Genomic DNA, 16606 nt, shown 5'->3' with positions numbered 1-16606 from the left:
AACTGCTTGCCTTGAGTGCATTGTGTGGCCTGGCGAACAAGCTGAGGAAGGTGTTCCTTCAGCTTCCCAGTAAATCTTAATTGGTAAAAGAATATTGAAATGAGTATGTTTTTTGAAAGTACCCAGTAGCCAAATATTTACATTGGGAACTTTAATTGATGGTATCATTTTAAAATATATAATTTATTATTTAATGTCATCCTTTGAAATTAATAACCATTCAAGAGCTGTTCATGGTGATTTTTTAAACTCATCTGGGTTTTGATAAGTAGAAATATCTACATTAAATGTTATCAAATATTAATCAATATTGCCAGAACATTTAATAGTAATTGATAACCTGCTGTGACTTCCTTGAGTCTTAGATTTTATTATATCATAAAGTGAAGCAATCTCTGGCTTCTAGTGGAAACATTGAAACTAAGCTTTTTTTCCTAGAGCTTGTGCTCTGTTGGGGTGTTTATTGATATGACCTCTTGTCATTTTTTAACATTTACATTCTTTTAGTGTTCCACATCCCCACTTGTTCTTTATCTCTGTTTGGGCATTTGTGTTAAATGTACTTATAAAGTGAAGCTATATCTATGGTTACAGAGGACAGTAGGTGTAGAAGGAAATACTAAATGTCTGCATTCATATTTAAAGTTGATTTTAGTTTAAACATTAGTGACATTGATTTCATGGAAAAGAGACACTGTCTTTAGTTTAATTCTTCAGGATAAGTCTTTCAGTGGATTATTTCTTTAGGAGCAGGTTTTGACCTGCATTTATATCTAGATTATATGATAAATTGCATTTTAATGGAGTTGAAATGTAACTTACCATTGTTGTACCTCTACATTGCCATTTATTCTACTGGTTGGATCAACCCTCATGATAACCATGAAGTAGATTAGCCTTTTTGCTAGGGAAAAAAAAAATCGTCAGAGGTAACCAGAAGGAATTGCAACTCTTAGGTTAAAGAATGTAAATTTTATATATTACTAGGCTGTGGATTTTAATTTCACTCTGGAATTTCTACATTATTTCAAAGTATTGTATTTTGAAATAATTTAGATATAAGGAGAGAGAAAAGCCGTTGTATGAACAGTGGTAACATGTTTTTTATTATATAGCCACATGTAGAATATTATAATCACTTTTATTTTTATTTCTTGTGTATTTCATCTTCCAGCTGTCTTGAGGTAGGAGTTGAACAGAAATCTTTCTTTTTAATTGATAGCAAAGACTCTTAGATAAAGAGGCCTGGCTGAGTTGTTGGGGTATTTTCTCCTCAACATTGCCTAAGTTTTACATGTCAGTAAGATAATACATTACATCAGATTTGTTTAGTACAAAGTAATACAGCAAACAGCTCTAATTGTAGCATTATGTATGTATATTTCAATGAAACCTTGTATGTTCAAAAGCAAAACCGCATATCTTGAGAATCAGTGTTCGTTTTACAAAGCTAAATAAAATATATTTTATTTTATCAAGCAGATTTTTTTACAATGCAGTTTTATTTTTCAGTTGCTTATTTCTCTTCAAAAATAAAACCCTTTTTTTATGTACTCACTTTCCCTTCTGGCTGCAAACCAGGTATTTAAACAAAAATAAAGGATTGCCAGTTTTGCCAGCTGGGGATGAGAACCCGGCTGGTGAAATGTGGGTTCGGGAGGCAGTTAATCCAGCTTTTATGCTTTTTATGGTTTTATGAAAAAAGAGGTTAAAAGCTACATTTGGCTCTTTATTGTATGTACCACTGTTTTGTTGCTGTTGTAGGAATGCAGTAAAAGGTTACTTAGATTTAAAAAATTTTGTTATTAGGTAAAATCTTGCGTCTATTAGATAAAGGCCTACAAACAGTACATTCTACTAATTGGATATGGGAGAGATTCAAGAGTCACTGGTATTTAAAAATTATATATACAGTATTTCCTTTAAGTACACAAGTAGAATTCCTTCTACTTCAAGTTGTTTCTTGTTTTCTGTATGTTCTCACATTACTCATTTCAAACAAGTAGAAATTTTAAATATTTTTGGCTAAAGATAGAAACTAGAATTTATTGTTTTCCCCAAAAACATCTTGCTTAGTTTGTTATTTACAAAAGGGTTTTGGAAAAATTTAGAAACTGGACTTATGTTTATATATTGCCAATGCAGTTTCTAGTTGTCTTTAGCCACGAAACAATGATACAATTGAATTAATACTAGGGATGTAACGTACAATATGATAAATATGGTTAACATGCTGTATGTTACATATGAAAGTTGTTAAGAGAGTAAACCCTGAGTTCTCATCACAAGGAAAAAAATTTTTTTCTAATTCTTTAATTCTGTTTCTGTATGAGATGATAGATGTTCATTAAAGTTATTATAGTAATCATTTCATGATGTATATAAGTTAAATCATTATGCTGTACACCTTAAACTTACACAATGCTGTATATCAGTTATCAAGCTGTATGTCAATTATGTCTTGGTAAAACTGGAAGAAAACAATCTTTTCGTAGCATTTGAAAACACTATTAAATAGATCTTTAGGTAACATAGTTTTTTTCTTAAAATTAAATTCTCCACCTTTAAATACCCTGTCTACCAAAGTGCCTTTCATAGTATTTATAGTAATCATAGTGTAGCTGTCAAAAATGTTATGTGCGTTTTACGAAATTATTAGTTAAATTTTAAATAAAAGTCACATAGGTGTAATCTTCAACAACATACTTACTTAGCTCAAACTAAGAACGTTTAAAACATGACTACTACTTTGTTCTGTATCAAATTCTCTCCAATGTCATCAATTATAAGATTTTTCTGATTGATTAATTTCATGTATATGGTTTTCTTGATCTGTTTATCCCAAAGCTAAGAAGATCAGATAAAGTAAGCTTTAAGATTATTCAAATATAGTATCTTAAAATAAAATATTGAAAGATCCAAACAGATAAAGAAAATTCCATTGGATGAGGAACATATGCAGTAGAAGGGTAAATCAAATTTTACCTTTCTGGGACAAATGGCACGTCATCATGTTTCAGTTTGAACAGGTTGTTCTAACATAGCCTAACTTATACTTGCGTATTGTTTCTTACTAAATTTATTTTACATGTAATGTGTTTTGGGAAATAAATTTAAGGTCATATACCCTACAAATATTGAGTCCATAATTTTTATTGTTTGTGTTTAATAGAAATTGTTGTGAGGTAGTTAAACTTTAGATACTAAAGTTTATTACAACCCAAACAGTAAATCTTTGTATTCACCTGTTGCTTAAATATTTCCTGAAAGAGTTTAAACATTTAGGGGCCTCCAAAAGTTTTTATATTTATTTTCATGGTTGTCATGCCCTGGACTCTTCTCTAGTACATTACATTTGTTTATTCCTATCATTCAGTGTTTGATTTGTAGTAGTTGGTTCTTCTCAGTACAAGAATGTGGTAGACACATTATGTTCTCTATAATCAGCACAGTTTAGCTCTAAGTTGTTACTTAAAGTCCATGTTAGTGGAACCAGAATGAAAAATTAAGTAGGCCTAAATGAAAATATGCAAATAGTTTTCATTTGATCCTTAGGGCACTCATACATTCATTTACTTAGAATCTGTTGCAATACCTTTTTTGGTACCCAGTCATTTCTGGATATATATTGAACATTTCACATATTTGGTGTGATTTATATCTTTTGTAGGATGCTTCATAATTTAAATGTCAAGATCTCAGAATAGCCTACCTAGGTTATGTAAAAATCTTATGTTTTATAAATAATACTTTAAAAGCTAACGTGTAAAAATTGATCTTTTACTGGTTTCACTTTTAGGTGTTAGAAGATAATGACTATGGCCGAGCCGTGGATTGGTGGGGCCTTGGGGTTGTCATGTATGAAATGATGTGCGGGAGGTTACCTTTCTACAACCAGGATCATGAGAAACTTTTTGAACTAATTCTAATGGAAGACATTAAATTTCCTCGAACACTCTCTTCAGATGCAAAATCATTGCTTTCAGGGCTCTTGATAAAGGATCCAAATAAACGGTAAGCCGCAAATAACACACAGTGAGTTACTGGTGAATGTGGTTAGGAATTGTGATATGGAAATTAATTCAAATATAACTGACTCCAAGAAGCAATGTATTTGGTGTAGACATCTTCCTACTGAGACACTGACTTATTTTTAACTGCATAATATAGAACATTTAAAAAATTCCCTCAACTCTTTCCTAACTTGGAAATTTTATACAGATTTTACCACATAAAGATTTTGAGAGTTTTATGAACAAACACTTTCTTAATTGCCATGGTGCTTGCTATTGTGGGGATAGGAGGATCCCTTCTTTCCTTTCAGTCTCTGGGCTTTATATTTCTGCTGATTTACATTATAAAACAGATAGAACTGTCTCTATACTCTCCTCCCACACGTTTGTATGTTAACATATCTAACTACTTTTTTTGTTTGTCTTTGAAGATAATTCTTTTCCACGCATGGCTGAAAGGACTAATGGCAAAAAGTGTCTTTGCATACTTTGTATTTCTATTTTTGTAACTATAGCTATGACCTGAGGAATCCTACAGCTCTTTGCTTAATGAGCTGTAGTATTCATTGTTCATGTTTATATATTTATTTACACATACATTTTATAAGTCCTACATGAAATGAGTATTAATTTTAAAATATCCCTTAATATATGTGTTTGTATATACATGTGTATATTCTTTGTTCCAGTAGATATATACGCATATCAGTATGTCTCTGAAAATCTCTTAGCCCTTAAGCGTCTTAAGGGTAGGCCATTTCATATATTGTTTAATCTTTTGTAACACCTCACATAATTTTTGTTAATGTTCTGTTTGTGGTTGATGCTCAGTATGTATTTGTTGACAGACTGAATTAATGAGTGAAGGAATAAATGAATTTTAAATTGTGGGCTTTGTCTACCTTAGAGATGGTTTCCATCACATACTTCTAGCTTTTAAATTTGTGAGGAACATGATTTTACCTTCAGCAGAAATAAGCAAACATAATAAAAGACGTGCCACCTTTATGCTTTGTGAAGAACCATTCAAACATGTTTCATAATTCTAGTAACTGAAACCTTACCTTATATTTATAAAGTGAATTTGTGTTCTTTGTCAGGACATTTGCACATCTCTTGTGTCCCTTGCTTTTTAGTAGCCTGTGGAGTAGGTGGGATAGATATTATTCTCATTTCCATTTGACAGCAGAAAATGAGGCCCAGGGAGGGTTACGTGATTTATCCTAGTTCTCACAGAAAATTCCTGCAGAACAAGAATAGAAATCAAGTTTATACTTGCCTATTTGATATTTCTCTTGTATCTTCTTTACAGTGCACCGTTTTCTTAGTTTAGGTTTTAAAATGTATTCCATTTGATGTGATTGTTTCACAACTATTGTAGCAAGTGGTACTGGCAATAGATAATCTTTATATAGAGCTAGGATTTCAATTTTATCTAGTTGAGTTTTGGATCTAATATTTGCCTTAGATTTCAAGGGCAGTGAATTTTTAACCCATCTTTTTCTGACTCCTTCTGGTTTTCATGTCTATATCTCATTCATTTTTTTATTGTCATTTCCCACCCTCCACCCGCACCCTACCCCCTGGGGATAGCACGTAGTAGGCACTTAATAATTGTTGAATACACGTGAGGTAAATTTCTAGAATGTTAGTGGCCTGGTATGTAGGACAACTCCTAAAGTTTTGTCTACCCAGAGGTTGATATTGTCTAAAGAGAAGATGTGGTATTTTTAACTATCTGTTATTTCCTTTTAAGGTAAATATGTCAAGCCCCTCCACTGCTACATTAAAATATTGGGAATGCAAGGATAAATAAAATGGGTAATCTCTGCTCTAGTTGTTCATAGAATAATGTAGGGCACAAAACATGTATTCACAGATGCTCAGGTTAAACTACGTACAAATGCTTTTGAAATTATTAGCTGTTAAGGGGATTGGAAAACTTGAGCTGGCTTATGAAGGAGTTGCAATTTGCAGTGGCTTTCATGAAGAGAATTTTACATGTAAATAACAGCTAGAATTGCAAATGAACGTGGCATTTGAGAAGTTCAGCAACTGGAGTGTAGAATATGAGTTGGGTAACATTGGCAGATGAAGCCGATATGTTAGATTGTAAGGACCTTATCTTTCTTAGAAAATATTTAATCTTTATTCAGAAGGGCATGAGAAGCCACTGAATTATTAAAAGTAAGGGATGGTGTAATCAGGTCTGTGTTACGAAAAGGTAACTCAGGGAGCTTTGTCATGGATAGATTAGAACAGTGAAGCGCCAGTGGCATGTAGGCAGAGTAATTAAGAATACATATGGAATTGTCCAGATAAGAGATGGAGTCCTTCCTAAAGCAGTTCTAAAGAGTGCTAAATAGAAGTTTGTGAATGATTAAATAGAAATGGTGAGGAAGGGGAAGGAGTCAGGATACCTCTGAGGTTTCCAACTTGGATGACTAGTTTGGAGAATGGAATTATTATTAACAGAGAAGGAGTACAGGCAAAGGAGGAGGCTTGATGGGGTGGATGTTGATATTAGTTTTGCTATACCGAGTCTGAGGTTTCTATAGAAAACCTAGATGTCAAGCAGGCAGCTGAAAATAGTACCAGTGCTTAATAGAAACACAATAACTAATTTTCTCTGGGATATGTCCAGGAGTGGACATATTGCTGGGTCATATGGTCAAACTAAAAACTATTTTTAGTTTTTTAAGAAACCTCCATACTGTTCCCCATAGTGGCTGTACCAGTTTACATTCCCACCAACAGTGTAGGAGGGTTCCCTTTTCTCCACCTCCTCTCCAGCATTTATTGTTTGTAGATTTTTTGATGATGGCCGTTCTGACCGGTGTGAGGTGATACCTCATTGTAGTTTTGATTTGCACTTCTCTAATAATTAGTCATGTTGAGCATCTTTTCACATGTTTATTGGCCATCTGTATGTGTTCTTTAGAGAAATGTCTATTTAGGTCTTCCGCCCATTTTTTTATTGGGTTGTTTGTTTTTTTGATACTGAGCTGCATGAGCTGTTTGTATATTTTGGAGATTAATCCTTTGTCCATCGCTTCATTTGCAAATATTTTCTCCCATTCTGAGGGTTGTCTTTTCATTTTGCTTATGGTTTCCTTTGCTGTACAAAAGATTTTAAGTTTCATTAGGTCCCATTTGTTTATTTTTGTTTTTATTTTCATTACTCTAGGAGGTGGGTCAGAAAAGATCTTGCTGCAATTTATGTCAAGGAGTGTTCTGCCTATGTTTTCCTCTAAGAGTTTTATACTGTCCGTCCTGACATTTAGGTCTTTAATCCATTTTGAGTTTATTTTTGTGTATTGTGTTAGGGAGTGTTCTAATTTAATTCTTTTACATGTAGCTGTCCAGTTTTCCCAGCAAAGATGAACTTATTTGCAAAGCAGAAATAAAGACACAGATTTGGTATCCACAAACTTATGGATACCAAGGGCGGAAGGATGGGGTGGGATGAATTGGGAGATTGGGATTGACATATATACACTACTATGTATAAAAGAGATAACTAATGAGAACCTACTGTATAGCACAGGGAACTCTATTCAATGCTTTGTGTGACCTAAATGGGAAGGAAATCTAAAAAAGAGGGGACATATGTGTACGTATAACTGATTCACTTTGCTGTACAGAAGAAACTAACACATTGTAAAGCAGCTATACGCCAATAAAAATTAATTTAAAAAAAAGAAACACAAAACTGAATATTTGGATTTGAGATCTGTAGATATCTAGGAGGTAGCTGGAGCCATGAGAATAGTGAAAAGAATAGAATATAAAAAGAAGGCAGCCTAGGACAGAGTCTTGGGAAATGTCAAAATTTAAGAGGTAGAAAGAAGAGAAAGAGCCAACAAAAGGACGCTTCCAAAAGTCTTTGCAAACGTAATCAAAGCTAGCACTATAGTATACCTCTTTATTATTCCTATTCAACTATTTTAAATACTGCCTGAATTTCTCTGATACTCTTTACCGAATTGCTATCAGTTCCATCAAAGAGTCAGCTCTCATCTTGCTTTTATTTCTTATTCTGCATTGCGTTATGATTATTCTATCAGTACCTCCTTTAGCCTCCTATGCAAATTTTGTAGGAAAAGCATGACCTCATGTTGCATTCAATAACACAAGGAAAATGTGAATTAGATGTTGTTTCTAGTTATGAAGAATCCATAGTAGCTGAGGATTTTAGTTTGGCTTTCTGATATGGGAATTTGGTATTCTTAGACAAAAATATCTTAATGTAAATTATATTTTGATATAATTTTGAAGTTTTAAATTGTATATTAGGGAGTCATTGACGTTGAAATTTTTGACAGTTTCACACTTTGAAGAAGCTTGTGTTAAAGAATCTCTACCAACTTCTAAAATGGCAGCCTAAGATTATATTCTTAGTCTTTGTATAGCATTCATGGCCGATACTTTAATTTTGTATGTATTTGATAAATATAGATTAAATGCTGTCTATGTCCAAAGCCAAACTATTGCTAGAGAATTGAGGGGTGGCATAAAAATGAAAAACTGAAGCTGAATTAAAACCTTTTAATTACAAAAATGATTACGGTTCTCCATTCCAACTCCTACCTCATCCATCATCTCATATATATAATTAAGATTGAAAACAGTATTGAAATAAACAATAACATAAATGTAAGAAAATACAATGAACTGCTGATTTTTCTTGTGCATACTACTTTAATGCATACTTTGAAATGTTGAATAATTCTTTTCAGAAGCCTGTGTCTTGGTGTTTCTGCTTTCCTGGCTCCCTAAGCACAAGCTTTAAAATGCTTTTTGGATAATCCAGTACTGAACTCTCCCCTCCAAAGAATTTGCATTCTACCAGGAGAGAGACATATACAACTTGAAATAGAATGAAAAAGAGTGAGGCCAGGGAGTCAAGTGCCGAGTGTTAACTAAGTATAGATTTGCCAGTCTGAAAGTTGCAAATATGCATGCAACTATTATGATCTGATCCAATCTAAAAGTTCCATATCAGGAGTGTAGTTTATTCTGTATGAATCTTGAGATAGGAGACCTAGATAGTGGGAACTATAGGATCATCACTACAGATATTCAGATATCAGCTAATTGTTTTGTTTTCCATTCTGACAGTGTGTCAGAGGATCCTGGATTCTTCCCAGTCATGTATTTCTTATACCTAATAATAACCAGAATTCATTAAAATTGTATAATTGTTTGTTTTCTATGACCTACTTGTGTTTCTTCTTACTCAGTGTTGTGTTGGGAGTTGAAATGTACCAGTTTAGAATAGCCAATTGTTAAATTTGAAAAATTTTGTGAGCAGGTTGTTGAATACAGTCATTATTAAATATTAAATTTTATAAACTTACAGTTAAATCAGGAACATTAAAATCACGGGTAAAAAATACTCAAAACTCATCACTCTTTAATAATGTTGTTAAATTTTACTCTTATCTATGCTTTTGAGGTTACTTATCTATTTTGCTTATATATTTTGAGGTTAGAAATACTATATAATGTTTTACTTCCACACATCTTGTATCAGTAAAAATAATAATATATATAAAATGCATTATATTGTATATGCATAATTTCCCTCAGAGAGCTGATTGCTAAGCATTTACCAGCACATATCATTCCTAACGATGAGTAAAATCAAATAAAACTTGCTGTATCAAATTCAGATTTAAATAGATTTCCTTTCTTTTCCTCTTTCTTTCCCTGTCCTTTCTTTTTTTCTCTTTTTCCTCTTTCCCTCCCACCTTACTTCCTTCTCTGTTTTTTTTCTGTTTCTCTCATCCTTTCTTCATAGTGACTAGTAGGTACTGTGTGAAACTGAGAAAGCTAGAAAGCACCTGAATTTCAGATTGTGTCAGGTATCAGTTGAATAACATTTCCTTCAAAGATGGGGTGGGAGTATTCTAAATTTTTAATTTATATTGAAACTTGCATAGCATATTATATTGCAGTGATATTTCATAGATTAAATTTATCATTTCTGTGAAAATTCATTTGAGATATGAAAATACTCCATGAGTTTCTGTCTGTTAGCAATGCTCTCCAAATTGTTTTTTCTAAGTAATTATCTAGTCTTTTCAGAATTTATGTTAACAAGGGTACATTTTGACTAAAGTCGTTCTAAAATAAATTTGGTTTATAGAATTGACAATACCATTTATTGTGCTAGGTACTTATGTTATTTCTAACCCTTGCAATAATCCACCAGGCTGGTATTATTAATCCCATTATACAGATGAGAAAACTGAGATTAAGCAACTTTTTTATTGTCATATATCTCATAAATTTCTGAGCCGATTGCCTGTTTCAGGTTTGTCTCCAAAGCCTATGCTCTTTTCAAATACCATACTGTCCTGAGGCTAGTTCTTATTAATAGCATATTAGGAAAATTAGATCTTACAATAAAAGCTTTTTATTTTTATGGCTATTTATCACAAGAACTATTTACACACAGAAAATTACATTTCACAAAAACTTTGTAGTTATGCATTCAGCTTATGTAAACGTTTTATACTCATTTAATTTTATTTCTGTCCTCGCAGCCTTGGTGGAGGACCAGATGATGCAAAAGAAATTATGAGACACAGTTTCTTTTCTGGAGTAAACTGGCAAGATGTGTATGATAAAAAGGTAGGTTATCTTCATGGCATAGTGTTTATATATTTTGGTTAAAATGAATTTACAGCAAAAAAAATTTTAAGTGAATAGAAGTGAATGATGTAATTATATTTTTCATTTTTACTCAGTCATTTAATTGAATGTAGGACTCCTTAGCACAAAATTTTCTTGATAGTTTTGACTCCCGAAATGCATTTTGAAATTTTATTCAATGTGATCAAACAGTTTTTCTTTTTTATCACAATAATTTGTTAGTTTACTTCTCATCATTTTCTTAATTCATAAAAAATAAAGGCACCGATGTTATGTTATTCTTCAGGAAAATTAACTAGCAAAACAATCATAATTTTAAAACTTTGTCTCTATGCCTTTCATTTTAAAGTGAGCTCTTATTTATTTATACAATTTATTATTTTAAAAGGAATTTAAAGCAATTTAGTTTTAATATTTAACCAAGTAATAAATTTATTTGTCTTCTTTGGAACATCTCTGTTATTTGAAACAGAACTTAAAGACCCAGAGAATGGATGCTACAAATTATATAATTTTATTTTTACTGTAATCTGCTTAGTACTTGTTTTTAATACTGCAGTGTTTAAGTTTAGGAACAGGAAATTATTTTGTTTGTTCTATCTTTTAAATTTTTTTAATTTTATTTTTACTACTTCAGATATTGTTAGTACAGACACTGATTTTTATATTTTGATTTTCAAATGCTCATATAAAAATTTTACTACGAAATTTTTATGTAGTTCAGCATTTGCTTAGAATTATTATCTAGTCATTTTGTGTAGTTAGTCCTTCCATTTCAATTTATTCCAGGTTTCCATATTTTTCTCTAAAACATATATCAATCAACATTTATGTAGTGTCTACTTTGTGCCAAATATTCTTCTCTATTAAACCCTAAAGATAGAATGATATCATATGAGTTATGAGGAAGTGAGATAAGTACTTCAACTGTATTATGTTACAGTAATAGGGAGTGTGGTGATTTTGTAAGCATTTACTGTAAATAGGTATTTAAAATAGTTGCACCATGTTATGATACCTCTACTCAAACTTCACTTCAATTAAACTTACATCTCTTCAGCTCGGTGCTTTGTGACCACCTAGAGGGGTGGGATAGGGAGGGTGGGAGGGAGATGCAAGAGAGAGGAGATATGGGGATATGTGTGTATGTATAGCTGACTCACTTTGTTATAGAGCAGAAACTAGCACACCATTGTGAAGCAATTATGCTCCAATAAAGATGTTAAAAAAAAATTTTGAGTTTCTACCATGTATAAAGCACTGAGGTAAGTATTGGATCCTTCTCAAACCTTATGAGAAGGTTGTGACCATTCTTAAGTTTCCTCAGTGTTTATTAACTTCATGTAGACAGTTATACATCCACTTTATAACACTGATGATATTCTTTATGAGTTGCATCCATATATAGCCCCTAATGCACTATGTACTGTTTATCATGTCAGTACACTATAAAAGAACCTGAAATTGGGAGACTGGGATTGACATATATACACTAATATGTATAAAATAGATACTAATAAGAACCTGCTGTATAAAAAAATAAATAAAATTAAATTAAAAGAAAAAAAGAATCTGAAAAGTATCAAGATCTTGGCATGTCTCCTAGAAATAATATATGGTCAGAGGTTTTCTTTGGCAGGCAAAGTTATAAGCCACAACTAAATATTCCTTTGATATACCCTGTCCAAGGAGGATTCCACCACAACCACCAACAGCAAAATATGACAGAAAGAAAAATTTCTTTAAGAGACAAATGTAGAGCACCAGTATGGCACTGCTAACCTTAAAGAAGGGGCAAAACATGGACTTTCTTCAGTCCTATTCAGAGAGTAAGATATGCTACAAAGATTTCATCATCAGCATGCAGCTTTTCATGTTAAATTGTAGTTTGGCATCATCTAGAGAACGCTCTGAGAACCCACCTACCACACAGTGAAGAAGCAAGGCTTATCCTGTCACTGTTCCACTGGGCTCAACATGCCCAGAGCGAAGCTACTATTAAGATGTCTACTCAGGCAGCTCCCTTGTGGTGAATGGAACTGGAGAAGCCTGCAAGTAGGGTAGGAGAAGGAGCTGCCAAAGCACAGCTTTGGGTGATATATGTGAAGAAATGAGTTTAAATTGTTAGTATGTTGATAAAAATAGTTGCTACTTAATTTGAGCAAAGGTGTTAGCTATCTTGCATAAAGAAGCACAACCACAAAAATCACAAAGTTTCTACACTCATATACGCCTGCTACAGGTTTACTCTGGGGGTATGGGTAGTATACTGGATGTCAGATGAGGTACTAATGTTTTCAGCCATCTTCACACACCTGAAGAAGAACAGCGTCATAGCAGCATGCTTAAATTTTGAAACTCCTTCTAAAAGGATGTGAAAATACTATTGGTTTTATTTGGGTTTGTATTGTATCACTAACAAACAAGGAATTAATTATAGGAATGCTAATGCCAGTAGCTATTTTAATGAATTCATTTGTAATTCTAGTGTTTTCAAACATTTTTAAGGGGTCCTATGTCTTTAAAACACGTAACTTATTCATAAAAGATTAATTCATCTCTAAGATCAGGTATTTTTTTATTACAGTTTTACTAATGTGCTTTGGGACATTTACTATTTTTATACATTTCTTCCATGATTATTGGCCATTTTTCTATATATTGTGGCAAACCCAGAAATGAAGGCACATGTAAATATCCTGGCATCTTTAGGGGAAAGCTAAATCTCTTCCTAGGCAAAGTTAAAAGTGAATTAATCTTAATTACAAGTATCATGATGTACCACTCTAAAGAACTTGGTACTGGAAGGTGGAAATACTCATCCTGGATCTGTTTCTTCCCTCTTGTGTGGAAATGGACAAGTTGTTTTACTCCCACATAAAATTATGATCTTTGAAGTATCTTCAAGCTTTAGGATTCTCTGGTAGGATATTTCATAATATGAATTAATCTAGTTAAATTTCTATATAAGATTTATACTCAGTTTGTCAACATCTACAAAAAAGCCTGCTGGGATTTTCTGTGAGATTATGTTCAATTTATAGAAAAATCTGGGAAGAATTGGCATTTGAACATGCTATACGTCTACATTTATTTAGGTCTTCTTTAATTACTCTCAGGAATGTTTCATAATTTTCAGTGTTTAGTTCTTACCCATATTTTGTTAAATTTATCCATAAGTATTTCATGTCTTCTGATGTGGATGGTATTTTTAAATTTCATTTCCATATTGTTTGCTACCAGTAGAAATAGGCTTGATTTTTGTATATTGACCTTGTATCCTACAAGCTATTAGTTTTAGTAGCTTTTTTTGTACATGACTTAGAGTTATCTAAATAGATGATCATATCTTCTATAAATAAAAAGTTTTACTTCATTTTCAATCTGCACGTATTTTATTTCTTTCTTTTGCCTTATTATATTGGCTAGGACCTTTCTACAAAGTGGACTAGAAATGATGAGAGTTGACATCCTGGCTTTGTTTCTAATCTTAGGGAGAAAACATTTTTTACCATTAAATATGACATTAATCACATCTAGCACCTAAATCTTCATTACTAAATGTCATTCTCCAGTAAAAAGAACCAAGGTTATTTGGAGAAGTAGTTGATCCCACAGCTGGGATGGGGAAAATAAAAGAAGAGCCCAAGGAATTTTGTGGTACCAGAAAATTAAAAAACGAAGGTAGATGGAAAAAGGTGCATGTTTGTACGACACAGGAGCCAACCTTAAATAATTCCCAGTGGTGAAAGCTGGGACAATTTCAGTAGCAAAACAAATATTGTATATGACCAAAAAGATAAGATACATATCCATGAGTCTATACTGCAGAAATTAATGATTGAACAAATAGATAAAATATTGAGAACAGACATGTCTTCATTGTAGGTGAATTCCGGTTAATAAATGTAGAAGGAATCAGGGAAATAGAAAATTACCATTAAAACACCAGAGTGTTTTACCATTACCATTAAAACACCAGAGTAAAAACACCTGTATGCAAGATTCACCAATGAATGTTAAAATTAGTGGGCAAAAGTTTAAGAAGGAGGATATTTGCATGGTGTCAACATATCTTTCCCCAAATACTTATTTACAAAGATTAAAAGAGTAATTTTACAGTAAAAAGCCCTGGCAAACACTGTCTTAAACCAAGTGATCAAGATTAATATCACCAGTAATAAGACACTGAAATCATTATAACCCATGATATGATGCCCTGAGAAGGCTGTATCACTTTTGTACTATATTCCCTCAAAATGCATAACCTCAGTATAATCATGAGAAAACCTAAGAAACCCTCAAAAGTGTCAACTTCATGAAAGGCAAGGAATGATTGTGAAACTTTCACAGATTGGAAAAGACTAAGGTGACATGATGACTAAATTCAATGTGGGATTCTAGATTGGATCTTGGAATAGAAAAGGGCCATAAGTGGAAAAACTGGTGAAATGTAAATAAATTTGGTAGTTAATACTTTTGTACCAATTTAATTTCTTAGTTTTGATAACTGTACTATGGCTATATAAACTATTAGCATCAGGGGAAGGTGTGTAAAGGGTATATGGGAACTGTTTGTACTATTTTTCTAAGTCTTTTCTAAGCCTAAAATTATTTCAGTATAACAAGTTATAAAACTTTGATCTAAGTGTAGGGTTTTTTTTTTTTTTCTTGTGGTACGCGGGCTTCTCCCTGTTGTGGCCTCTCCCGTTGCGGAGCACAGGCTCCATACGCACAGGTTCCGGATGTGCAGGCCCAACAGGCACGGCTCAGGGGCCCAGCCGCTCCGCGGCATGCGGGATGCGGGATGCGGGATCCTCCCAGACCGGGGCACGAACCCGCATCCCCTGCATCGGTAGGCCGACTCTCAACCACTGCGCCACCAGGGAAGCCCTAAGTGTAGGGTTTTTAATACCTCCTTTATTGGGTTGAGGAAGTTCCTTCCATTCCTAGTATGGTAATAGTTTTTATCATGAATAAGTGTTGAATTTTATTAAAAGTTTTTTGCATCTATTGTAATGATCATATGGTTTTTCTCCTTTATATTCTGTTAAAATGGTGAATTGTATTGATTGTTTTTCTAATGTTAAATGAACCTTCTATTCCTGGGGAAAAATCTGCTTACTTATGATATCCTTATTATGTATTGCTAGATTTGATACAATGTGTTTTTTAAAGGATTCTTTGCATGCTTAAATCATGCATGATACTGAGGCGTCATCTTCTTTTCTTAGAATGTCTTTGTATGGTTTTCATTTCAGGATCATGTTTACCTTTTTAAAATGAGGTGGGAAGTATGCCCTCCTCTTCACTTGTATGGAATTGTTTCTGTAGAATTTATATTAAATGTTCCTTAAATCTTTGGTAGAATTTACCAGTAAAGCCCCTTGGGCCTAGAGTTTTCTCATTGTTGGGAGGTTTGTAACCATGAACTTAATTATTGAATAGTTAAGGGACTCTTCTGTTTATCTGTTTTTTCTTGATTGAGTTTTGGTATTTTATGGCTTTCAAGGAATTTGTCATCTAAGTTTGCTAATTTATTGGCTTAAAAATGTTTGCAATGGGGGCTTCCCTGGTGGCGCAGTGGTTGAGAGTCTGCCTGCCGATGCAGTCTGACTGCGGATTCGTGCCCTGGTCCGGGAAGATCCCACATGCCGCAGAGCGGCTGGGCCCGTGAGCCATGGCCGCTGAGCCTGCGCATCCGGAGCCTGTGCTCCGCAACGGGAGAGGCCACAGCAGTGAGAGGCCCGCATACCGCAAATAAATATAAATAAATTAATTAAATGTTTGCAATATTCTCTTTAGATCTTTACAGTGTTTGTTGTATATATAGTGATGACTTCTTTTATTCCTGATATTGGTATATTGTTTTTCTGTATTCAAAGTCATTAATTCTCATCTTTATTATTTCTTTATTCTGCTTCTTTTGAGTT

The 16606-nt window shown here is 33.2% G+C and overlaps 1 protein-coding gene across 9 annotated transcripts in view; it reads left to right on the top strand.

Moving 5' to 3' along the window:
* The window catches only part of AKT3 (AKT serine/threonine kinase 3), a 397034-nt gene that overhangs the window by 304510 nt on the left and 75918 nt on the right, over positions 1 to 16606 (top strand). For all 9 annotated transcript variants that reach the window (XM_059996875.1, XM_059996910.1, XM_069540071.1 and 6 more), the window contains 2 exons: positions 3800 to 4014; positions 10565 to 10652. In XM_059996875.1, the coding sequence (XP_059852858.1) occupies positions 3800 to 4014; positions 10565 to 10652 (303 nt within the window). The remainder of the gene's footprint in view (positions 1 to 3799; positions 4015 to 10564; positions 10653 to 16606) is intronic.

The sequence above is a fragment of the Delphinus delphis genome, chromosome 1 (assembly GCF_949987515.2).
Source record: "Delphinus delphis chromosome 1, mDelDel1.2, whole genome shotgun sequence".
Classification (NCBI taxonomy): Eukaryota; Metazoa; Chordata; class Mammalia; order Artiodactyla; family Delphinidae; genus Delphinus; species Delphinus delphis.
Note: the sequence above shows the minus strand (reverse complement) of the source record. Positions and strands in the feature narration are given on the sequence as shown.